This window comes from Aspergillus multicolor (genome assembly GCF_047715735.1).
Source record: "Aspergillus multicolor strain CBS 133.54 unplaced genomic scaffold BDW74scaffold_12, whole genome shotgun sequence".
Taxonomy (NCBI): domain Eukaryota; kingdom Fungi; phylum Ascomycota; class Eurotiomycetes; order Eurotiales; family Aspergillaceae; genus Aspergillus; species Aspergillus multicolor.
The window spans coordinates 74097-96616 of record NW_027395963.1 but is presented as its reverse complement, the minus strand read 5'-3'; the positions used below and the strand labels follow the sequence as shown (position 1 = coordinate 96616).

Below are 22520 nucleotides of genomic sequence, written 5' to 3'. Positions count from 1 at the left end.
TCTGATTTGGTTGTTGAGGGACCCGGCTGGGGCGTCCCGAGGTTGAGGCCCGGGCTTGAAGATGAAGTTAGTCGGCGATAATGGGTGCGAATCGGAGACATATTATCATATCATATGGTATGATCTAGATACCATCGACGTCAACAGAGAGCCTCAGCCGAACATGTGAGATGCATCACCAAAGCGAGATGGGTCGGATGAGTGGGCGACCTTCGGGCGGTTGAATAGAAACCAGAACGGCAGTTAAGCAGGTGTCAATGAAGCGATATCAGCCGAAATTGGAACTCGATCCATTGACGAGCCACGAAAGAAGATGAAAACGTCTTCATCAGCAGGCGAAGTCCGCGTTGGGAGGATGGCTAGCGAGGGTCGGAGATACGTCGCCTCATCTGGAGCAGCAGCGGATTTCGACGTCTTTTGATCGATCAGGTGGTGACAGCCATGTCAGCTCGATGTTGTCGGCCTTTTAGAACGGATATAAGCAAGCATACAATAGGATTAATGCCATGTATGGTACGCAGCTGTTGTGTCTGAGCTTAGGTGGGGTATCAGCTGATAACGCCAGGCCAGCGGTTGTTGCAGCCAGTCAACCCAGCACACGCCAACGTTATCAAACCTCTTATACCCTTGGGCATTCGGGCTGCGCTCGCTCTATCGAGGCTTCTAGTGTCGCTGTCTAGACTGAAAATCGATGAGGACGAACGCATGGTGAGGCGATCGTGAGGTGCGGGGTGGCAGCCTGCCCAGACTCCAGTCATGAGCCGCCACGCTTTGCCGGGTGTTGGGAAAAGCAAACGCCATGTTCACTTGTATAGGTAGATGAGTCGTGGACTATCCTGGGCTTCGAGATGAATCTTCCGGTTTCCTCTCCCACACTTTTCTTTCTTTAGTGCCATACTTGGAGATTTTTTCCACAGAAGCTGATAGCAACCTTGGAACGATGCACACCCCAACGCATATCATCGACCCGGACGGCGAAGTCGTGATAGTACTGCGGAATGCAAATGCTCCATTCGCAGGGCTGGAGCAGGTTATACCTGAGGCTCCAGCTGCAGGTCTGACTTCCCCAAAAATACTTCAGAGTACCGTGATCGATTCGCATCTAGCAGAGGAGGAGATAAATGACACCCCTCCACCGAGCATGAGAAGAAAGAAGAAGGGCAAGAAGGGAAAGAGGGGCGGCCATTACAACGCTGGATATGAGGAGGCAACGCCAGCGCTCGAGGAAAGTTATGCGGAGCCAGAGCCTGAGCCTGCTGCTGAATCTGAGTACCCTGCTGAACCTGTTACTGAATCTGAGTACCCTGCTGAACCTGCGCCCGAGCCTGTCGAAGAACCTGTCCCTGAGGCTTTCGAAGGCCCTGAGTATTACACCGTCCACGAGGCTCCAGCAGAGCCCGATGAAGCGCCGATAGAGCCAGCCGAAGAAGCACCCGCCGAAGACCTCTCCACCTGGTCCATCGAAGAGCCTGCGCCAGAGCCCTCATATTCAAGGGCGCCCAGCCCCAAACCCGCCGCAGAGCCCGTAGCTATCGAAGGAGAGCCTATTCCTGAAGCAGCATCTGAAGAGGCAAACGTCTGCCGCATCCAGGTCTCCGCAAAGCATCTCGCACTCGCGTCTCCCGTCTTCAAGAAGACACCCGCGGTCAGGATCACAAACACCTTCCACGAAAGCGATAAGTACCACGAGAACGGATCCAACGAAGTCGATGTTGAGAACTGGGATATTGATGCACTACTTATCCTCCTCCACGCGATCCATGGGAAGCATAATGCTATTCCGCGACAGCTGAGCCTAGAGATGATGGCTAAGGTCGCCGTTCTCGCCGACCACTACGACTGCAAGGAGGCCGTGGGCATCTGGGCGCGACACATCTGGATCCATAACCTGCAAGAGACACCAGCGATGTGCTCCTCCCACGATCTTGCACTGTGGCTCTGGATCTCATGGTTCTTTGAGCTTCCTGCGAAGTTCCAGGAGTGTACTGCGATTGCGAAGGCTTGGGGCGGGGGTGATTTTGATGCTTTCGGGTTGCCGATTCCAGAGCATGTCATTGGTAAGAGTTTACTTACCTGACGAAGTTGGAACCCTCCAAGACGCTGAGTAGCATAGCTAATGTTCAAGTCAGAAGTCATAAATGGCGGCCGCAACTACGCCATCGAATCTATTATCAGCCAGCTCGATTCCCTCCGCAACGATTTTCTAACCGGCAAGCGAGGATGCCATTTCGAATGCGCCTCCATGATGTACGGGGCATTGACAAAGGAGATGCATTTGAAGGATCTTCTTTCCCCTGTGCCCTTGGCTCCTTTCTCGGGCCTGAACTATAAGAGTCTTGTCAAGCGAGTTCGGTCGTTTAAGGAGCCGGTGTGGTACTCCACCCATGGCACGTATCACCTGCGTCAGCATGAGTGTCCGGATTCGGAGTTTGCGTCTGTGCTGGGGGACTTCGATGAGTCTATTGAGGGGCTTGAGTTGGCTAGTTTGCTTCCTTGAGGATCCAATGTCCTAAGGTTGCACTTGGGCCAATATTGGCGGCCTTGAAAATGGTTCCTGACTCACAGGTTGTGATAGTATGAAGTTCCAGAGTGCCATTTCAAAACAATGATATGATATATCTTGCTATGGATTAGTCAGGAGGCGTGTGAATCAATAACCTACCTGACTACCTCGGACAATTTGTAGGACATCCAGTTGAATCTAAGGTACGGAGGCATTGTCATCTCGCACGGTAGAACCGGGATGCGTGCCGTCTCCGAAGACTGTCTGAACCTGAACATCTGGAGTCCCGCTCGTTCCGACGAGGAGAAATTCCCGTCGTTATGTGCAGTTACCCGGCCTATTCTACCGCCGCCATGCCCTCTTTCTACGGAGCCGCGATGGCCGACAAGGGTACTGTCTATGTCAGCTATACCTACCGCACCGGGCCAGTCGCAGGGTGCGTTCCATATGTCTGAAATTCCGTATGTGCTGAATAATCTGTAGGCGAGTGATATGTATCCCTGGACGGATGAAGATCATGCGGTTGCGAAGACGAGGAATAGCTACGGGGTCAATTTTATTGAGGATGAGGGTCCAAATGGGGAGGGATTAGTAAGGTGGGATGAGACGAGGGAGGGTGAGAGGAAGATGATGGAGTTGGGAGATGGTTCTGGGGGAAGACGGCTCTTGCGGTGCTGGTGGACGGGAAGATAAAGCTTTCTGGGGAGTGGTTTGGGGCGTTGGAGGCTTATTATATTCTGATCTTGGTCTTCGAGATGGATCCATTTGTGCAGGGACCTCGACCCGGGGAAAGAGGAAAAAGGAGGGCCAGGGCTCCTGGTCGTGGGGGCTTTTGCTCGCTCTGTTGTTGTGTTTCGTTTGCGATTTGCTTCTTTTTGGGATTTGGATTGGCTTCCAGAGAGGTGGGTAAGCTGTAGACAAATGCTTTGCCGTGCTCGCGGGATGAGATTGTGTTTCGGCGAGGGAGGGGAGTGGCTCTAAAGTAGCAATTTAAATCGTCGCTGTACCTTAGATAGATGGCTATTCTCTCTTTTCCTCCTACAGTCCCGTTTAATCCCATTCAAGTTGTTCACTCATTATACCTAGAGCGAATGTTGCTGGTGCTACCTATGTATGTGGTCGATCATCGAATAGTAAGCTGGAATACAATCGGTGTGATTGTGGCCATAAATTGAAGTGATGGGAGGGTAGTGAGGAAGCTGCTCCTCAACTCGTTTGCCAGACTGGTCGAAGAGGTTGATCTAGATGTAGCGCACCGTCGTTGATCACTATCAGCTTTGTGCATATCGTGGTCATAATGTGGTCTGTTTGAGTTCCCCTAGTAATTGCGTTGGTCTTCGGCGTTGAGCTCCGGGCCAACCTGATTAAAAATCTTTAAATAAATCAAAGAAAAAATAACATAGAATGAAATAACCAAAAAATAAAAATGAATAAAAATTGGAAACTGAAAAATAGCTCAAAATAAAATAAAATGATATGCAGGTAGGTATCGGTACCGCATCAGCAGGGCCTTGTGCAAGTTGTGCTGAGAACACCCGAATCCCGGAGACTGTGGGCCCGGGTGTATTCTGCATAACTTCTACATAGGTGGTTCGTACAAAAGTACATAAGTGGATCTGTAGGAGACGAGGGCAAGTCCATGCCGGCCGGGACAATAGCAACGCTAGACGATTTCAATAATTAATTTTTCAAAATAATATATGCTTGCACTATGCAGTAGAGTGGGACGAGTAGAGACGGCATCCATGCCGCTCCAGAGTCTCAGACCATTTTCAGTGTCTCCTGCAAAGGCTTTTCTTCTCCATCGAATCTTTCTCGACCACGTAGCACACCCCCACATATTTAGATACCTCTGGAACGAACGGCTTTCCCGCCCGATCTTTCCGCGCCATAATGCAGCGGAAGCACGGAGCCAGAAAACGACCCATCTCCCGGATGCAGGCATTGCATAAGTCTCTGCGGCGCTGGGTAACCTCAATAACCGGATGCTGTATAGCGTCGATGAGTTGGTTCGACCCCGCGAGCCCCAAGATTGGTGATGTGGCAGGACGCAATCTCCATCCAATCATGCAAGGACAACATTTTACCTCGGGCTTGCCCGGAGGTGAACTGTCAGTGCCTTGACCTCGATCCTTCCCGTCGGAGGGGTCGTGCATCGCCCTTGCCCAGCCGGGTAGGCTCCCTCACCCCCCGGCCCTCACCTGTGGTGGCGGCAGGGCCACCCCTCTCCAATCTCGTCTTTTCGTTTATGACATCCCTGTCTGCGTCGGTGGATCTGTTGTAGGTTGCTCGGTTTGCTCTCTGCACCTCGGCGGCAGCATAATATCATTATCCTTGCTTGAAATGGCCTCAAGTGGACCAGCTGATCCCAGGGCAAGACGGGACCGGCCAGAGCGCAATGCGAGCAGGTCGCAATCCAGTGCTCGACGTCGGAATCGCGTCATTAACTCATGTCTCGAGTGCCGCAGGCGGAAAATGAAATGCGACCGGAAAGTATGTGGAGTATCTGTTCGCGGATACCCATGGGTAGGTAGCCAACAACGACAGGAGCCATGTGACAACTGCACTGCAGCGGGCAGGCAATGCGAGTATGTCAAGAGGGCCAGCAAAGACCAGAAGCTGCAACACAAGATCACCGAGTTGAAGGAGGCCAAGGACGCATTGGATACAGCGCTCCTCGAAGCTCAGGCTGAGGCTAGCCAATCGCGTAAACGCAGCAAGGCGCGCGACGCTTCGACGACCGAGGATGAGAGAGCAGGCTCGGACGGCGAGGACTACCTTGACCTCGAGGCATACCCCTTTGCCGTGGTGGGCGTAGCGTATGCGAATGAGTACCAGGTAGGCGAGGGAGACGAGATGGACGACCTGGGGTCAGAGTTGGCCGCCTGTCTATCGGGGACAAAGTAGGTGGCCTGTATCATCCGCGATACGCCGATGAATTGCGCCGATATACAGTCCTTGAAGCTGACCGTGGAGGAGGGGCCTCAAACCCTGCGGCAGGAAAGGCCCCTGCAGCGTCTTCGCAGCCACTGCTGATGCCCTCGGAGTCTTTCCTCTTCAGCCATGCCACCACCAGCAACGTGCTCTCCGAGTATCTCCCGTCCCAGCCCTTGTCCGATCAGTTACTGGAGCAGTAATGGTGCGCCGTGCACCCCGTGGCCTGGATTGTCCATCGTCCATCTTTCCTTCAGCGTTATGAGATACTGTATGGGTTTCTCGAGCAAGGGCTGTCGCCGCCTCCATCTTTGGTCGCGAGTTGTCTGCGCTGTCCTCTTCTCCGCTTAGTGAGCATGACAGACGCAGATGCGGTAGCAATTGGGGTGTCTGGCGATTCGAAGCAGAACCTGCTGGCACAATTGAAGACTGGCACAGAAGTCGCTCTCGGCAGGGCACATGTAATCAGGACAAGCTCGCTGGAGACGTTGCAGGCCTTGGTGGCTTATTTGGTAAATCGACGACGCTTCAATGCTCCAACACAGGGTTTTACTGATGGAGGTTTTCAACGTAGCTCCCTCTATGTGTCGCCATATGGCCCGGGCGCACGCCGTCATTGCCAGTATGCTGGTTAGGTTGGCAGAATGCATTGGTTTGCACATTGACCCGGTCGAGTTTGGCTTTGCCCCTGCCGAGTGCCAGATTCGACGGCTCATCTGGTATCAAGTCTGCCAGATCGACCAAACGACCAGCTTCGCCCAAGCTCCTCGTCCATTCATCCACCCAAACGGCTACACCACGCAGCTTCCTTTGGTCATCCCTGCCGATCCTCCGGTTTGTTGGAACGATATGGTATATGCCAATCTCTTTTTCGAGTGTCGAGAGTTGCTTCGCCGGAATTCGATGTACCGTCATCGCATTGTTCAGGGCAAACTGTCACTGACAAAAGCAATATCTCTGATCGAAGAGTTCCGGATAGCGATGGACGTCAAGTACGGTCCGTACATCCATCGCGCCACTCCGGGTCCGATGCAGAAAATGGCCGGCTTAGTTCTCACCCTGCACACCACTATTCTATACGTAATGCAGCTGGCCCGGTACTTGACCAGCGTCACCACTCGAATGCCCGACCGTCTACGGCATATAACCCTTGTCAAGGGAGCTGGGCATCTGGAAGCTGCCGTAGAGCTGGACTCCGCTCCAGAACTTAAGCAATGGGCTTGGTATACTCCCGCATTCCACGAATACCATACTGCGATTCTGTTCATGGTGGAGGTAACGCGCTTTCCACGACGACGTGAAGCATCTCGTATCTGGCGATGTTTAGATCTCATCTTCGAAAAGCCGTTGGCCACAATTGCTCCACTGGCTGTCCCTAACCCGACGATCGACCAAGTTATCCAACATCATAACGTCAAAGCTCAATATTTGCTGGGCCTGCTAGCTGATAAGATGGACGTGTACCAAGAGGCAAGACAGATGAAGGTACCGTCCCACGTTGCGGATATACTGAAGGGCAAGGCGCCCGAGAGACCCAGCGAATCTCGCGATCCTTCAATGCCACTCAACCCAGCCCACGGCGAGCCCACTGCTCCAAGAGGAGAACAACCTCGCCAGTCGCCCCCTTATCCCATACGCGGCATAATGCAGCCATGTGGCAGTGTATCTCAGCCCGATGACGGTCCTTTTCCCAGCGCCTTCCCAGAACTCATCCCAATCAACGCCACGCCTCAGGGGTGGTCGTCTTCCTCCCGGACTATCCCGTCATGAACCCAGTCTCAGTATCATTTCCCCGAGACGACCGCGCCACTACCCGGTATATCCGGTCCCCGGGGCCTGTATGGAACTACCCCAGCGACCGAGTCAAGCCTATCGACTTCTCAGTACGCTCCGGCTGGTCCTGACGACATGTACAATCTGGATGCCCAAGAGCTGGAGATCGACCGGGTATGTGACCTTCCCAAATACTTAGTCTTTACATTGCATGTTAACGGTGTGTTTAGGATCTCTGGGACTCGATGTTTCCGCCAGCTATCAATGATGGGTCGCTTGATATCTCGCTCGATTGGGATGAGGGCTGGGCTGGAATTATATAAATGTCCTCGTGTCTTTGACCGCTAGATTATTTGCGAGACAATGCTAGCTTTGGACGATGGATATATTTTCCTGGTCTCATTATCTAATTGTTCGCGCATAGATGTAATGATGGTAGGAAGCTCTGCCTCTCTCTATACCAAATAACTAAGTTGATGATGGTGTCCAATGATTTGGTATACCCGGTGCTAGAACCTCACGTCGGAATCAGGGCCCAGATAATCGGATAGAATCTATGGGTTCGTCCCGGATTTCCCAAATTCCGGCTTCGAAGCCTCAAAATTGTGATACTAGGGCACGATAGTATTGAGTAGGTACTGGTGGCTTTCATGCTCTTACAACCGAGGTCGCTATTTTCCTGATTTGGTTCCGTGGTGTCTCCGTGGTATTCCAGTTGGTTTGCAGAAATATATATTTTGGACCAAATAACAGTGGAGGTGGAAAATTGCATCCAGCCCCATCCTCGCATGTCCGTTGCTGTGTGTTTCTTATACTGCATCATAGGATCTTAACGTACATATTATAACATGAAAATGTATTAATAATTAGAATTGTTTGCCTACAATCAAGTACAATAATGCCATCCATCCATCACTATAACCGTGATTAAGGAGACGAGCCGGGCTTTTTTGTGGGTCTCGCTCGCCGTGTCTCTTTTTCTACATTAGGGCTCCACTGCGAATGTGGGGGAAAAAGTGAAAAAAAAAAAAAAAGAATGACCGACGCAGGGCTCGAACCTGCAATCTCCTGATTCGTAGTCAGACGCCTTGCCAATTGGGCCAGCCGGCCTTGCTTGATAAAAAAAAACTGTAAACTTTGTATTTATGAGGCAGAATGATTTATTGAGGAGCACCATTGGTTCCATCACAGACAGGTAACGCACCGACCGATTAAAACTGACAAGAACCGCATTGATTACTTTGTCTATTACTTTCCATGCTATGGCCATGCTATGAGGTAGTGAAAGGGCAGCTGGTACTATTCCTCTTCTAGATCATTCTATCCGTGGCTTGTTTCAACACCTTTTTCTTTTCTCTTCGCAGCGATACTATGTGCAATTCGTTGCTGCCTGAACGACAAGGCCGCGGAGCAGAAACCCAACGTCCATGGTGGGCCCTCTATCTGTACTTGAGACAGGCAACATTGTCCCCAATAGAAGTGATCTATCCTCTTCTAGCATCGATCAGCTTCCTAAGACCTTTACGCTATCGCCTCAATCTCCTCCCCTGAATGCTCTCCGCTGTACGGTAGGTCTGCGCTGGCGTCGCCGCCATCTCCAGGGTCCGCCGGAGTCTGGCCCACCTCCGACCCAACACCATAACCTTAACCTTCATCAGATCTAAGAATACCAATCGCCTCTGACACCATATCTGATGATCACCATAACCCTGCAGAAATATCGGAGTGAATCAACCACTCACATTGAGAGTGCCGTGTCACAGCTGTGGCTGTGCACGATCGTCGATCGGGCTCTCTTGGCCTACGTACGGCCGGCTACGTCATCGCCAGCACATCGCCTCGCCTATATAATGGACTTCGTTTACCTCGTAATTGTTTCTAGTTCTAGTCATCGAAGACAAGAACAAACTGTCGAACTCTGAACTATTTCCAAACGAGCGAACAACTGAACTTTCAATATGGGTCTTATGTGGACTAAGCACTGGGGTGGACGACACGCTGGTGAGTGTTTACCTCGACAACCCTGACCCTGACGTTCCTGGATGCTTCCATGGTTCGAACTTGATGTATTAACTGTTGTTTCCAGGCGGCGGTGTTGTCGCTGATAGACACGGCGTCCGACGCGCTCCATTCCGAATCTCCTTCGGTCGGTTTAGCTGTTTCCGTTAAGAACCTCGAAATAACAATGATGATGCACCTTTATGACGTTATGACCTGTATGTTGCGTCCAAACAATATCAAGGAGGGTCATTGACTGATTTCTTTCTCTTTTATTAGTGACCTACCATGCCTTGACTTCTTCGTACCTTACCTACCTACTCAATATTCCACCCGCGGTTGAGCGTTAATCGGTCATGAATCACGACGCTACAGAATGGAGTACTGGACCGTTGCACTTGTTACACAGTGGAAGGGAAACTGGATTGATTCTATTCAATAGAGCTTTATGTTACGAAACCAATTTCAATACATGATTGTTTGCCGCGACCGAAATTGCCTTCTAAGTTCGTGCCAGGAGTAAGGATGCACGAAGACTGGTATCAACAGCACAAAGCAATGTCTTCAGTAGGAAATGAATACCCAGGATTTGCTCCATGGAGGAAAAAAACTGGTGTTTTTGACTTGAAGTTTAGGCTCTAATTCTAACTCTACCATAATTACCACCGTCACACCGGGGCCGTCATTAATGCTGGGATTCAACTACAGCTTCTATTATGGTACCTGGTTGGCAGTCTTTTTTATCTCGTCTCCCAGAGGTGGAGCTGTAATGCTATGCCCAGGTGTGTTGAGCGATACCAAGGTCCTATTCGTCCCCTGTTCTTGTCTCTAGCCCCTAAAGTTATGTATCACTTACTGCCCCTCTATTCATGAATGCCTCTTCACCTCGGCACATTGCCAGTTCGTGCTAGTCCATATCTAGGATACCATACCTTAGGGATCCAGCATGAATCATCTTTCTCGGTAGTCAAGTGAGTCTACCCCTTATCCGACCAATGCCGCCGCTGGGTCCTATTCATACTCAGCGAATAACTGTCCGAGATAATGATGACCTCCATATTTTGAGGGTCAGTGAGCGGCGACTTCAGGTTCCCAGCCTAGGTATTACCCCTCCAACGGGGAAAATGAGCATGACGCTTGCAAAGGTATTTGTCAAGGCCTCCAGATCTCCACAGGAGCTATCGAGAGCCGCAAGCCCACTGGTTAAGCCTCAGCGCGAACCCCTCAGCCCTAAGCTCCATTGAGGTAGTCCCTGACCCACCAGACCCCAAGCATCTAACCTCGCTTGGACCCCGAGCTTTTGCTTGAATTTGCTGCGATTCCGCCAGTCTCCGGCTGCAGTTCTTGTTTCTGCGTTGGACCCTTCCCTTGCCAGCCGTCATGGATCCTGATGATGATGATATGAGCAAAATGTGGCTCCCCGAGCCGCCTATATGGATACGAAGGTATATTTGGCAAAAAACACCTCTTCAGAGATTCTTACATTATACAGCATTTTGCTGGTCCTTACGGTGGCATCCTACGCACCGCAGACCCGGCGCTTCCACCGCAAAAAGACCACCGATAGAGTCTCGTCGCGATACATCCTGTGGAATCTGATTCGCGCCACGGAGCCTGTTGGGATCTTTGCCTTTGGGCTGTATCTCATTCCTAAACTCGATGATGGTGTTATCTTTCTGCATTTCCCACCGAGCGCAGGGGATCACTTTACGCTGTGGCACTGCGTGGTGGTCGCGTTCATGTCTCTTATCCTGCAAGTCGAATCTAAACCGCACTTTATATTGACAACCCTAGATCTAATGCTGACCTTATACCTAGTTTCATGCAAGTCGTCATCTACACCAAGACCTGGGGTAAAAGAATAAAGCTCGTCCTGAGCTACATCATCTTCCTCCTCGTCTCCATCGCTCCCCCAATCTATCAAGCCATATGCCCCCTGGACGTCGAAAACAACCGGGATCAAGATATCTTGCTGATGCTCTACTACGCCCCGCACTCGATGCTGATCTATTTCATTCTTGCTGGCTTGAGCGTCCTCGGGATTTTCATCCAGGCACGCGGGGCTCTTGCCGCCCCTTTACCTAATGCACTTAGTCTGCAGGGCTTAGCGGCGCAGGCTGTGGTGTATGCGCTGCTTACTGTGTCGTGGATGTTCAGCCTCACTTTTTCAATCCCGTGGACTTTCTATTTTTGGTTTATGGTGAATAGGTGGATTATATTTGATTCGCTTGTGTTTTCCCTTGGTCAGGCGCTGCTGCTGGGGTTGGCGTTGCGCCGAAGGAGGGCAGGGAAGGCTGCTGGTGAGGTCTCGCCGGAATTCGGGGGTGATAGGGAGAGGGAGCCGCTCCTGGGGCGTGCGGATGCTGAGTAAATAAGCTCGCACCACTCGCACGGGTGTCCTGAAACTCACAGTTGCCCCGGCTGTGCAATGTGTATCTGTAGCTACCTATGGTACCAGATGCTCGACCTCCTCATTACCTACATGCTAAGGGAGGAATTATACAGATACAGACAACCCGAATCAATTCTCCTCAACAACAATAAACACCTCCCACTTCCCCCCGGGCACCACAATCTTCGGCCTCCCCCAGTTATCCTGCGGCACTTCCACCTTCCACCTCTCCTTCGCCATGACAACCGTGTCCAAGTGATCCTCGAAATCCCCATAATCCCACCAGTCCAGCACCGCGCCCTTGAAGCCATACATGAGCATATCGCCAGCCTTAACATCCTCAGGAAACTCGCTAACGGCTCGCGTGAACTGCCACGACTCACCAGGTCTCAGAACCCGGAACTTATCCCCCTCATTGCGTCCGATGTTGTATTGCTTGCTATCAGCCCACCGCCAGTTCGGGTTCCCGAAGCAAGGATGGATCTCGTGCCCAAGCCATCTGTGATTCTCGTCGTCCCGCCGGTAAAGCCTGAAACCCTCGTCGCGACGATCATGCATTGTGAAGACGAACATGTGGAAGATCACGGGCTTGAGTTTCGCGGGGCTATTATCCTCCAAGTCTAATGCATCAGCTGGTGGCGCGTCGTAGGTAACGGTCACGGTGAGGGGGTAGTACAGCCGCCCTTCAGCATCACGGTCTTCCTTCAGCGACAGCGTAGCCGGTCCTTTGACACTGACACTGAAGACCGGCGCGCCGGGAACCCTGTCCGATACAGGCGTTGGCTTCGGCGTCGGCGGGCGACACGGGAAGTCATCCTCATCCTCGTCATCGGTATCCTCCATACTCGCGAAATATAGGCCCAGCCGTGGACCGCCGGGGAGAACGAGTGCAGGCCGGGGTGTATTAGGGCTCAGTGCGCGGGAACCCTCGAACTCCGCCAGCGTGCCCCATTCCCAGAACGGTATCTGCCCGCCTGTCCAGAAGATCTCGTATTTGTCGAATAGGTTGAATTTGTCGCGGTAGGCGGGTGGAAGCTCGATTTCACAGGAGACGCAGGTTCCTGGGTCGAGTTGTTTGATTGATGGGTTTGAGGCTGAGACGGGCACAGGGCCGCATTGTGACCGTTGAGGCAACTGGGAAGAATCGACTTGCAGAGGCTCTATGTCTGTGGCGCGGGTATAGCGCTCAACAAGTAGGAGGAGAATTCCTGAATCTGGCTGGCCGAATGCTTCCTGCAATGCATTCCAGTATATAATGCATGGTTGGCGGAGAGGATCGTCTGGGTCTCAGGTTATGGTGATGGTTATTATTAGTGCTGTATTTTCCTCGATGTACAAGATCCCCTTTCCTTCAATGGACAGAGTAAGGATGGGGCAGCCGGCTCTGTTCAATCTAGTTTAGTTCCACTTGGATTGTCTGACTGAATAAAAACAGGGGATGCCTTACGGTCTATCTGCAAGTGAGCAACCCGGTCTTATGAAGAACCAGAAACCGTTCATGGTGGACAAAAAGGGTTCTCAATTTACTCAGCAAAGCTATAAACCCAATCATGGAAGCGGGGAAGCCCCTCTATATATGCTTTTGTAAGGGGCCTATTGATCCGGACAAAACTGATCCGTTGTGAGGGTCCACTAGTGGTTCGCTCTTAGTCTGCCCTATCTATGTCTACTAGGCTATAGGGGGAATGGTGCCTGGCAAACATTTCTTAGGAGCTCAGGCTTACGGCTCGATGGGAAGATTATGGCCTGAACCATCAATGATTTTTGCCAACCTCATGGTATCCCGCACCGTGCTAGAAGCTCACTTGAGAGAACTACCATAATTGAAGAGGAAAATGATGAGATACCTAGGTAAGGTGTTACGGAGTGGGTAGAGCCACCTGGACGCTATCTACAATATCCTCCATGTCCGGACCAACACCGTATAGATTTGGATGTTCAAACGCAAGGCCTCCCTCGTGAGCGAGCAATATCTGGTCGAGCAATCCAAAGGAGACCTGGAGATTATATTTTCATTGCAATTGATCTTAATAACGCGACAGATTCTACATTCTTCTCGGCTGTATACTTCCAGCATTACCGTACGTATGTTAGCTTTGGCTAAATTTAACCACCAAAAGGATTCCGTAGGATGGAGCTCTCAAGCCAAATGGCTGTTAAGGTTCTACAAATATTTGAAATGCCTCGTAGAAATTCAGTTGCAAATTCGCACATTCATCGAGCCCTTCGTTTGGGGTTGCTCTGAGCCTCTGTGATGAGGCCAAAGGGTGGCTACTCGAAAACACAATATAAAATAAGGAAAACATGCTTCTGAGTTTCCGTTCTCCATTCAGGCTTTTATGAACGGATCATTCAAATTATGAAGATAACATGGGCAGGCCTTGTATCCCAGTGCCCTATTCAATATGCCTCCCGAGGTCGGAGTTCGGAGTAAAGTTGACGGTGACATGCAGCTCTAAGGGGTCGGTCGACTATATCGATGTGGAAATTGCATTGGCCATTGAGAATTGATGTAAGCACACTATCGAGATTGGATCTACTGCGTACGCTCCAAGATGCAGATGGATGCATAAGACACGGCATTCTTCCTTTTCAAGCCAATTGTTCGCATTCATGAAAATGGATCTGCAATAATCCTTTCCTTCGCGCTTGATAGAAGGGAACAGATAATGCGCCGAATGAATTTTAGACGTCATCGTGTCCGCAAGCGGAACCTGACCTTGAACGATGCCAGATCTCCTTTCTTTTTAAATACTCTGGTATAGATATTCCAGGTATCCCAGCGCTTCTTCGTCAGTCTTCCCTTCAAACTCAGCTTTCGCGCAGTTATTGAATATTTTACGAGCACACTAAAGCTCTGACTCCCCGACAAGCTACTAGGATATCAAGACTTTGAATGCTGCCATCGACATAACGAGTAAGCCTATAATACCAAGTACAGCTGATTGAGATAACTCTAACGCTTGGGGCCCAGTCAACCCCGACACAATGACAATGATATCCCACCCCGAGTCCGGTCCCAAACTCGACGAGCTGACACTCGCCTACAACAAAAACGACGACCTTATTCTTCTGAAGTATCCGGGCTGCTCCCCGCTCACGTGCACCGGGTTCGCCGTCAAGACAGAATTGGAGGACTCTGATGCCCATATTGCTGTCTTGTCAGGACCCGAGCTGTCCAGAGAGGAGATGCTGGATCTAGCAAAGAGGTGGAGTGGACGCGAGGTCACGGGGGAAGAGAAAGCGTATTACATGGAGTTTATTGACACCGCCGTCGAGCAGAAGCGCATGGAAGAGAACAGAAAGGATATTTTGGCGAACTTGAGATATTAGAGACCTGTGCGTGAGTCGGAGGATGAAGAGGAGGTATCATAGTCATTTGCAGTTCCTTGAGACTATCATGGTATTTCAAACTCCTGACTGGGAAATGTGATGTTAATGTGAATGGATGACTATGACAGTACACAACGCTGTTTTGTTTTGATGTTATTATGGACATGGCTCTTCTTTGTGTACGCCATCTCATACCATCCATCACTCTGTCTGATGAACTACATAAACGTTGAAATTAATGCTGGCGCACAAGGAGTCATGCGTGGACTGGGAAGCCGTACACTGTATCCAGCACAGACAAGACGGGCCTCCCGCGGAAGCCCCTTCCACACGTCTTTGTGTCCGTCAACGACCGCGATTACTACTCGAAGCAGGACCCCGAACACATCGCTATCCAAAACAAAGCACAATCCAGCTCCAATGTATGCTATCGCGAGCACCTTCGGTTCTTACGGTAGAGTCGGCGACGCTGATCGTAGGGTAGCAAACTGTATCCACAAGGATGACATTGATCAAAGATTTGGTACAGAGAAAGGATCTGTGGGTACCTATCGAATCTGGGGGCAGACCAGGAGCCAGGACGCGGTCTATTGTAGGACGAGATTGCTGGACGCCACGTGACAGCTGACGACAGCGCTGACTCAGCCGGAGTGTCCTCCTCACATGACCTTCCACCATCGACTCTTTCCCACCTAGGCAGTCCCTACCAGTTTGAAAACGGGGGAATTCTAGCTCTTCGTCGGTAAAAATCTCCAAGCTGCCTTTGAAAGGATATGCCCTCTCCATCCGCCCCCAAACAACGACAGCGAGCCTCCAAGGCCTGCCAGAGATGCAGTCGCCGCAAGGTGAAATGTGACGCCACCCAGGTCGGCTGCCCATGTAGCCGATGCCGCATGGACAACGTCTCCGACTGCACCCTGATTACCTCGCTGCGAGGGACCTACGACCGAAGGAATCTCCGCCGCAGGCTCAATCTTCCTGTATCCACTCCGTCCCCGTCGCTTGCGCTTCCACTTTCGTCGCGATCGGACGCCGAGGCACTCACCTCGCCCGAACCTACCGACGGTCCCCGCGGGGAGAGCGTCACCCTTCCGCATGCTAGTTCGCACCTGAATCTTGTAGGAGGCGATTCCCATGCTGTAGGCGTGCTTCCTTTCATAGAGACCGAAATTTCAACCGTTGCCGCGGACTCGCCGGCCCAGCCCTCCCTATCGGCCATGTTTGAGGATTTTCTCGGCCAGACCGGCGGCGAGGATCTGTGCAAGGCCAAGCTGGTGCTCTTCGGGGAGCCGTCCCCATTGACCTTTGCTTTGCAGCTCCAATCCGACAGGAACGCGGGCCTCCACGACGCTAGAGAGCGGGTGCTGCACAGCGGGAACTTGACCGTGGTCGACAAAGATAGCCACCCCAAGCACCTCCCGGCTCATGAGATCGACCTGCTGAAGGCCAAGGGGGCGTTTATCTACCCCCCTTCCGATATTCTAGATGAAATGATCACCATATTCCTTGACCGCTTCTATCCTATTTACTCGATCGTCAACCCGAGGGAACTCCGCAAGGCGCACCAGGAGCGCAAACTGCCTTGGATCCTCCTGCATTCCATCTGCTATATCGCAGTGACCTTTGGCGAACTAGGGATCGTCTACAGGGCTGGGTTTAGTTCTCGCGCACAGGCACGACAGCTCTACTACGATCGGGCCAAGGCATTGTTTAATCTGAACTACGAACACAATAAACTCGTCCTACTCAAGGTGGCCATCATGCTGAGCTTCAAGGGCCCCCATATGGACTGCTATTGGAATCCCTGCTCGTAGATTGATCTCGGCGTCACGATGGCCGTGGCCCTGGGGATGCACCGGAAGATCGGCGCCAGCACAGCCAGCGGCTCATCGAACGACCCTTCCATGCTCAAGCGCATTTGGTGGACACTGGCGGTCCGCGATGCCCACTGCTCCGCTCTCCTCGGTCGCCCATTTCGCATCAACATGTTCCAATGCGACACGGACATGTTGACCGTAGAGGACTTTGCCGACGACCACGACTCCTCGTCGCACAGCTGCCGCGAGTCCTTCGAGTACCAGATCCACGTCGCCAAACTCTGCCTCATCCTCCGAAAAATCGTCTACTTCCGCTTCGGCCCAGCAGCCGAAGGGTGCACCGTTGACCTCCTGCAAGGCGAACTCTCCGCCTGGCAGGCCCAACTCCCCGCAGCTCTTCAATTCCTCCCAGGCCAAACTCCACCCTCCAACGCCGCCGTCCACCTGGACCTCCTCTTCCACTACCACACGATGCTCCTGCACATGGACCAGCCGTGCCAGCCCAGAGCGCCACCAACACCCGACCAGCCATCCCCACCGGTCTCATTCCTCGGGAGCGGTTTGCAGGACTCAGGCTCAGCGGTGGCAACGGGGACCTCGGCACATATAACCTCCAGCAGCGCGATCAAGCTCATGACGCGGACTTCCCTCCTCGGCGTCCCGCACGAGGTCTTCCCGGGCTTCTTTGTCGCAGGGATAATCCTCTACCAGCAGGCGCAGCAGGCCCAGAACCACTCCGGCAGTCCGACACTCGCGCGCATGCTTCGCGCCAGCTTTGACAACTGCCAGATGTTGCTCGCACAGTCGCAGAATACCTGGGACCCGGGGGTGTGGGCGTTGAAGGTGCTTGAGTTTCTCTCGGCGAATGCCACTACGAATCCGGGCGGGAATGCGGGGGATACGGGGATAGTGTTGGATTCGAGCCATCAGGGCTCGGCGGCGCGTGTGGTCCACGGGGAGGTGGGCTTGGAGTATGGGAATGCGAATGGGAATCGGAGCGGGCTCGCGGCGCCTCAAGCTCATGCGCCTGGGGAGCCGCTCACTGAGGAGTCGACCTGGACTGTTGGCTCTGCTAGGGAGGCTGGGGTGGACTACGATCGCGGGCTGGGCATCGATCTGTCGGATTACATGCTTCTGCCCAATTTCTTCCCAACGCCGTTTACCGGCTAGCCTACCTAGCTATCACCGATATCCACCGGGGTGGGATAAATACAGCAGCCGTTTAGACCATACTCAAGGCATGGCGTACAATAAGTAAGGTGTGATTACCAACATTGATTATGTGCGTGCTAATTGGATGCAAGGCACAGTAATATGGGGCGTTCAAACATTCCAAACGATGCAAAACCCCCTTCTGCAGGGCCTTATGATCTCACAAGTGGGACCCTGTGGCGCCATCAAACATCCTCCCGGCCCGCGGGTACATGCAGTTACCTACCATACATACCCCGTACATCCGATCGTGATTGAGAAGTCCGTATAAGCTCCGTGCATATAAAACGGCCCTCTCTTACAACTTCCACGGCGGATGATCACTTGCCATCCCATACCAAGCCAGGCCAATCAAACCGCCAATCGCAGCCGCTAATCCCCATATAACAACGACGACACAAGACACCAAGACTATGTCCTTCAACCGCATCGCCGTCTACGGCCACCGCGGCTGGGCCAGCTCCGCCATCGTCGCCGCCCTCATTGCCTCTGGCGCCCCCATAAAGGTCCTCTACCGCCCAGGCTCCGACCTCTCCTCGCTCCCTGACCCCGTCGCCGCACAAGCCATCCCCGTCGACCTGGACAGCGACCACCCAGTCGACCAGGCCGCCGTGATCGCCGCCCTTAGCGACGTCGACATCGTCATGTACGACCACCTACCACCTCGATCCCATCCTCACCTACCGTATCCAGTATACCGTAGCAGCATACTAACGCATCCCACCCCATAGCTCCCTCGTCGGCCACGAAGGCGTCACGCGCCAGCACGGCCTCGTGCGCGCAATCCCGCACACAAACGTGCAGCTCTTCGTGCCCTCGGACCTGGCGGCGCGGTATGACACCACGGGCCTGCGAATTTCCGTTAACAAGGCCAAGGACGAGGTGGAGCGCGCGGCGCGCGAAAAAGGGATCCCGCTGGCGATTGTGCTGCCTGGGAACTTTGCGGAGTTTGCGCTGGCGACGCCGTATGTTTAGCCTACCCAGTTCTTTCTTCTGCCGTCATTTCTGCCCTTACTTCTTTTATTCGCTGCCCTGGGGCATTCGGTGTTGTGCATGGGACCTGGACAGACAGGCTGACATGGTGCTTCTGGGGTAGGGCAATGGGCGTTGACCGCCGCGATAACAGGATCCTCTTTACGGGGGATAGCGAGCATATGCCGCTGAATTTGTGGTATGTAGTTTATTTTGAATCTTCCTACTTACCGATGCCCCTGCTCCTCCCAGTCCTCAAGTTATGGGACTTGGGACACCAGGCTGGCGTACCATATCTACGATAAACCTCCAACTGACCTGTCTTACCCACAGCACACGAGCCTACGTAGCCGCCGCCTACGCCTCCCTCTTTGCCACAACCCCGATCGCGGCCCTAGCAAACCGCACACTCGCACTATCCGAGCTCCGCCCAACAGGCCGCGAAATCGCCGACGCACTAACACTGTCGCACGGCCGCGCACCACGCACAGCGCACCAATCTGCCGATGCGGTGGAGGCCGAGATTGAAGAAGGCCTGGCGGCAGGCAGCAGGTTCACGCTTGCCGCGTACTGCCGGCGGATCTGGGGGAGCGGCGAGCAGGTAAAGATGGTAGGGTACGACTTTTGGGATGTGCGGGGGTATCAGCGCGCGATTGTAAGGGAGTTGGTTGGGATTGGAAAATTGGGCGAGTACAGGGAATTGCCGGACGAGGTGTGGGAGGGGTGGGGGAAGGTTTTTGAGGGATATATGGGTGGTGAGGTTTGATGTTAGTGTCAGCGTCATCGATGTACATTTATACTGTGATATGGGGAAATAGATGTTTAATTGCATTGGCTAGCTGCGTTCTCTTATGTATGTATGCAGAAGGGACCTCGGGAGTTCTCCCGTCTCGGGTCAACATATGGGAGCATCGCATGGCATGCGCCATGGCGTTTGAGCAAATCATGAATTCGGTCTTTGATACATCAAATAAAAGCATTGGTCTCTTGGTTCTTCACCATTAAACCATGTCCAGATCCGGACTTTGCTTTCGTTTCGGAAGATGGGTGCCACTTACACCGTTATCTGCGGCTATATTTCCCGCGGCTATATGCCACGTCCGCAGCTGGAGCCGTCGGGATCGGGATATATAGTCCAGGGAATCCACATACATGCATTGTATGTGCAGATGAACCCTTGCAAGATTGCAGTGTTTGAAATCTCCACCGGGACGGGTTCAATGAGATGAGGTGGATTGTTGACTGCTACGGTACAGTTTCATCTACCGTAGACTTTATGTACGGGAATATATGTCAGCACAGGGTGCTCGAGCAGCTGCTACCATACAATGTTGAAACAAGCCAGACTCTGCACTTTACTCAGGTTAAGATGATTAAGATGAGTAGAGTAATTATATATATCTAGCCCTGGTTCGTGTTTATATTCCTACCTACCTAGATAGATTTGCATGCAAATTACTAGTTGACCGGACCATTCCTCGGAGAGCGCGCAGTGCAATGATCAGACTCGGGCTCCAAGCCTAAATAGATAGCCCTCAATACATCCACACCCTGAGTCCCTATATGCCCAAATTAAATGTCCCCGCCTCCCGCAGTGTCGACAATCCGACAGTCCCAGCTCCGGATGCTCGTGACCCTCACGAATCGGTTGCTTCCAGGCCCGAACGTGGCAACCAGATCGCCGGCGCATTGTGCCTCACTAAATGAACAAAAAGCGCGGCATTGGTTAGCGTGAGGCTCATAATAACGGTATCTTGTCAAGACGGGTTTACCCCGGGAATCTAGGGTGGGCATACACGGGCAATATCCGCGTCAGTGTCCTGTCCAGCTACCAGTGGGGTAAGAATGGCAAGAATGGGAGGGAGAGCAAGCATGAGCTTCATCGTAGCTGATTGTGGGGGTGAAAGTGATAATATGAGAGAGCAGACAAGGAGCTTGGCGAAGATGGAAGAGGGAGTCTTTACTATGGGATATCATTAGCTTTTATATCTCCATTTGGCTCCCAGATAGTCCGTTTCGTCACCCACACCCCTCCCCAACCTCCATAAGCAGCTCCAAGAGGTGGGGTAGCTCTCAATTTGTCATTGGCTCCCTGGATTGTCGCTTTTTGGACGAGACCCTGCCGTACCACAGTAGCAGATGTGACGTCGTGACCGGATCTGTCGAGTTTGTGCTGTACGACAAAGGACGTAGGCCCAGACATACTTCCATAGGGAAATAGAGTTGCAGTCACACAGACTGCGCATTGGAATGGCTAATCATGCACCAGATTCAGCTACCGATGTGCGTTCTGACGTGAGCGCAAACCAAAAAGCAAGCATACGTGCGCTCAAACTTGCTGTTCCGGCGTCCTTCTTCCAAGGATGCCTATCACGGGTCAGGATTGTTAGGCAGCCTCTAGACACTGGGAAGAAAACGAATTTGCTAAAGCCTGTTCGAAGCAGGGGTCACGGGCAAATATCTTTACGCCATTGGGATACGCCTTTTTGCTACGAGGGACACTTGACATATCCATCGAAACCCCCAGCTTACCAGCAACGTTGACTAGTGGGCACAGCCTCTACTTGTGAAGGAAGCAAATTGGAACCATATACACGCAGCATGAGAAGAGTTCATTGACATACTAAGTCCCAGCAAGGCTAATGACACCTGGGTGTGCCTCTTCCCAGCCCAGGCATAGCAAGACTACCCAACTCTCTCAAGCTGACAACCATGATCTAGCATCATTCAACTCCCATACCTGCTTCACACCATCCTCCATCTTATACTTGACCGTGCATTTCCCTACCCTTGTGCTCAGCGACAGCCGCATCCTTTGCTGCGATGGTAGCAGGCATGGACACAGCCTTAGACATTCTGACAGTCCCAGCTGGCAATTGGATGTTCTTCGTCGAACTGGGTGTATCCAGTGCCATAGGGCCCGACCGCGTCGCCCTGGCAGCCTCTCTCACTGGGTATAAGTCTAGTTAGCCTAGGCCGTGTACCGTACCTAGATATCAGAATAAGCAACGCACCTATAAAAAGTACACTCGAGATTGGCGCCTGCTTGCCCGGTGATCTCAACACCAATGGCATCGAAGGTACTGTACGTGATTTCCCAACTCTCGGTTAGCCATAGATCCAGCCTTAGTACTGCATCTGGGGGGTCGACGATGAAGAATGTGCGCGGCGAGTTTGATTTGATTGATGAGGTCATTAGGTAGGGTTGTGCTCACAGGCCGCTTGGCTCGTTTCCGCAACCGGCCGGTACGTACTATGGTAGTGTTGATGGCAAGTTCGCAAAATCAGGAATTGGACAGGTAGCCGTGGGGTAGCGGCAAAAGAATTATGATAGTAAAGTTGGAGATCTACTAATACTAAAAGGATTGCTATTATTCAAGCAGGGGGTGAGATCTACGAAACCACTAGCAAAAGCAAAACAATGCTTACTGCTAGATCACAAGGACATTTGACACCGAGGAGCAAACCTTGGAGAGCTCCCCGTTTCCCAACCACTAGCGCTATGCACATGCAGGTGACAAGGTAACAATAATAGAAGACATTCTTGAAGGCGTACTCAGCAGTAAGCACAAACAAAGGAACCCTT

At 52.2% G+C, this 22520-nt stretch overlaps 9 protein-coding genes and 1 non-coding gene across 10 annotated transcripts; 7 read left to right on the top strand and 3 right to left on the bottom strand.

The window, feature by feature from the left end:
- Window positions 1-477: 477 nt before the first annotated feature.
- Window positions 478-858, bottom strand: BDW74DRAFT_18663 (uncharacterized protein). The gene has a single exon (XM_073731297.1). It carries the CDS (start codon window positions 756-758, stop codon window positions 549-551), a length of 210 nt encoding a protein of 69 aa, XP_073583786.1. The 5' UTR covers window positions 759-858; the 3' UTR covers window positions 478-548.
- A 1-nt stretch (window position 859) lies between these two features.
- BDW74DRAFT_18669 (uncharacterized protein) lies at window positions 860-2598 on the top strand. The gene is made up of 2 exons (XM_073731311.1): window positions 860-2057; window positions 2130-2598. The coding sequence occupies exons 1-2, from the start codon at window positions 941-943 to the stop codon at window positions 2495-2497; spliced, it is 1485 nt and encodes a 494-aa protein (XP_073583785.1). The 5' UTR covers window positions 860-940; the 3' UTR covers window positions 2498-2598.
- Window positions 2599-4978: 2380 nt separating this feature from the next.
- BDW74DRAFT_178069 (uncharacterized protein) lies at window positions 4979-5410 on the top strand (the record flags this gene model as incomplete). The annotated part of the gene is made up of 2 exons (XM_073729103.1): window positions 4979-4996; window positions 5051-5410. The coding sequence occupies 2 exons, from the start codon at window positions 4979-4981 to the stop codon at window positions 5408-5410; spliced, it is 378 nt and encodes a 125-aa protein (XP_073583784.1).
- A 253-nt stretch (window positions 5411-5663) lies between these two features.
- On the top strand, window positions 5664-7700 carry BDW74DRAFT_152943 (fungal specific transcription factor domain-containing protein). Its single transcript, XM_073724447.1, has 2 exons — window positions 5664-7384; window positions 7441-7700. The coding sequence occupies exon 1, from the start codon at window positions 5969-5971 to the stop codon at window positions 7205-7207; it is 1239 nt and encodes a 412-aa protein (XP_073583783.1). The 5' UTR covers window positions 5664-5968; the 3' UTR covers window positions 7208-7384; window positions 7441-7700.
- A 547-nt stretch (window positions 7701-8247) lies between these two features.
- BDW74DRAFT_t125 lies at window positions 8248-8320 on the bottom strand. The gene has a single exon. It is a non-coding gene; the product is annotated as a tRNA-Arg (tRNA).
- A 2149-nt stretch (window positions 8321-10469) lies between these two features.
- BDW74DRAFT_18632 (uncharacterized protein) lies at window positions 10470-11627 on the top strand. The gene is made up of 3 exons (XM_073731242.1): window positions 10470-10653; window positions 10701-10961; window positions 11027-11627. The coding sequence occupies exons 1-3, from the start codon at window positions 10589-10591 to the stop codon at window positions 11577-11579; spliced, it is 879 nt and encodes a 292-aa protein (XP_073583782.1). The 5' UTR covers window positions 10470-10588; the 3' UTR covers window positions 11580-11627.
- A 102-nt stretch (window positions 11628-11729) lies between these two features.
- BDW74DRAFT_178065 (uncharacterized protein) lies at window positions 11730-13100 on the bottom strand (the record flags this gene model as incomplete). The annotated part of the gene is made up of 2 exons (XM_073729102.1): window positions 11730-12880; window positions 13094-13100. The coding sequence occupies 2 exons, from the start codon at window positions 13098-13100 to the stop codon at window positions 11730-11732; spliced, it is 1158 nt and encodes a 385-aa protein (XP_073583781.1).
- A 1488-nt stretch (window positions 13101-14588) lies between these two features.
- BDW74DRAFT_178064 (uncharacterized protein) lies at window positions 14589-14933 on the top strand (the record flags this gene model as incomplete). Its single annotated transcript, XM_073729101.1, has 1 exon — window positions 14589-14933. The coding sequence occupies one exon, from the start codon at window positions 14589-14591 to the stop codon at window positions 14931-14933; it is 345 nt and encodes a 114-aa protein (XP_073583780.1).
- Window positions 14934-16417: 1484 nt separating this feature from the next.
- Window positions 16418-18170, top strand: BDW74DRAFT_18610 (fungal specific transcription factor domain-containing protein). The gene is made up of 2 exons (XM_073731188.1): window positions 16418-18009; window positions 18055-18170. Exon 1 carries the CDS (start codon window positions 16766-16768, stop codon window positions 17918-17920), a length of 1155 nt encoding a protein of 384 aa, XP_073583779.1. The 5' UTR covers window positions 16418-16765; the 3' UTR covers window positions 17921-18009; window positions 18055-18170.
- A 205-nt stretch (window positions 18171-18375) lies between these two features.
- BDW74DRAFT_178062 (uncharacterized protein) lies at window positions 18376-19700 on the top strand (the record flags this gene model as incomplete). The annotated part of the gene is made up of 4 exons (XM_073729100.1): window positions 18376-18608; window positions 18694-18927; window positions 19059-19133; window positions 19268-19700. The coding sequence occupies 4 exons, from the start codon at window positions 18376-18378 to the stop codon at window positions 19698-19700; spliced, it is 975 nt and encodes a 324-aa protein (XP_073583778.1).
- Window positions 19701-22520: the final 2820 nt, after the last annotated feature.

What these genes read in the sequence shown, in the direction of transcription:
- BDW74DRAFT_18610 (XM_073731188.1), top strand. Translation starts at nt 16,766, where the DNA reads ATGGCCGTGGCCCTGGGGATGCACCGGAAGATCGGCGCCAGCACAGCC.
- BDW74DRAFT_152943 (XM_073724447.1), top strand. Translation starts at nt 5,969, where the DNA reads ATGCTCCAACACAGGGTTTTACTGATGGAGGTTTTCAACGTAGCTCCC.
- BDW74DRAFT_18669 (XM_073731311.1), top strand. Translation starts at nt 941, where the DNA reads ATGCACACCCCAACGCATATCATCGACCCGGACGGCGAAGTCGTGATA. An exon ending in GATTCCAGAGCATGTCATTG is followed by an intron (nt 2,058 to 2,129) that starts GTAAGAGTTTAC and finishes TGTTCAAGTCAG; the next exon opens with AAGTCATAAATGGCGGCCGC.
- BDW74DRAFT_18632 (XM_073731242.1), top strand. Translation starts at nt 10,589, where the DNA reads ATGGATCCTGATGATGATGATATGAGCAAAATGTGGCTCCCCGAGCCG. An exon ending in CCGCCTATATGGATACGAAG is followed by an intron (nt 10,654 to 10,700) that starts GTATATTTGGCA and finishes TACATTATACAG; the next exon opens with CATTTTGCTGGTCCTTACGG. An exon ending in GCGTTCATGTCTCTTATCCT is followed by an intron (nt 10,962 to 11,026) that starts GCAAGTCGAATC and finishes CCTTATACCTAG; the next exon opens with TTTCATGCAAGTCGTCATCT.
- BDW74DRAFT_18663 (XM_073731297.1), bottom strand. Translation starts at nt 758, where the DNA reads ATGACTGGAGTCTGGGCAGGCTGCCACCCCGCACCTCACGATCGCCTC.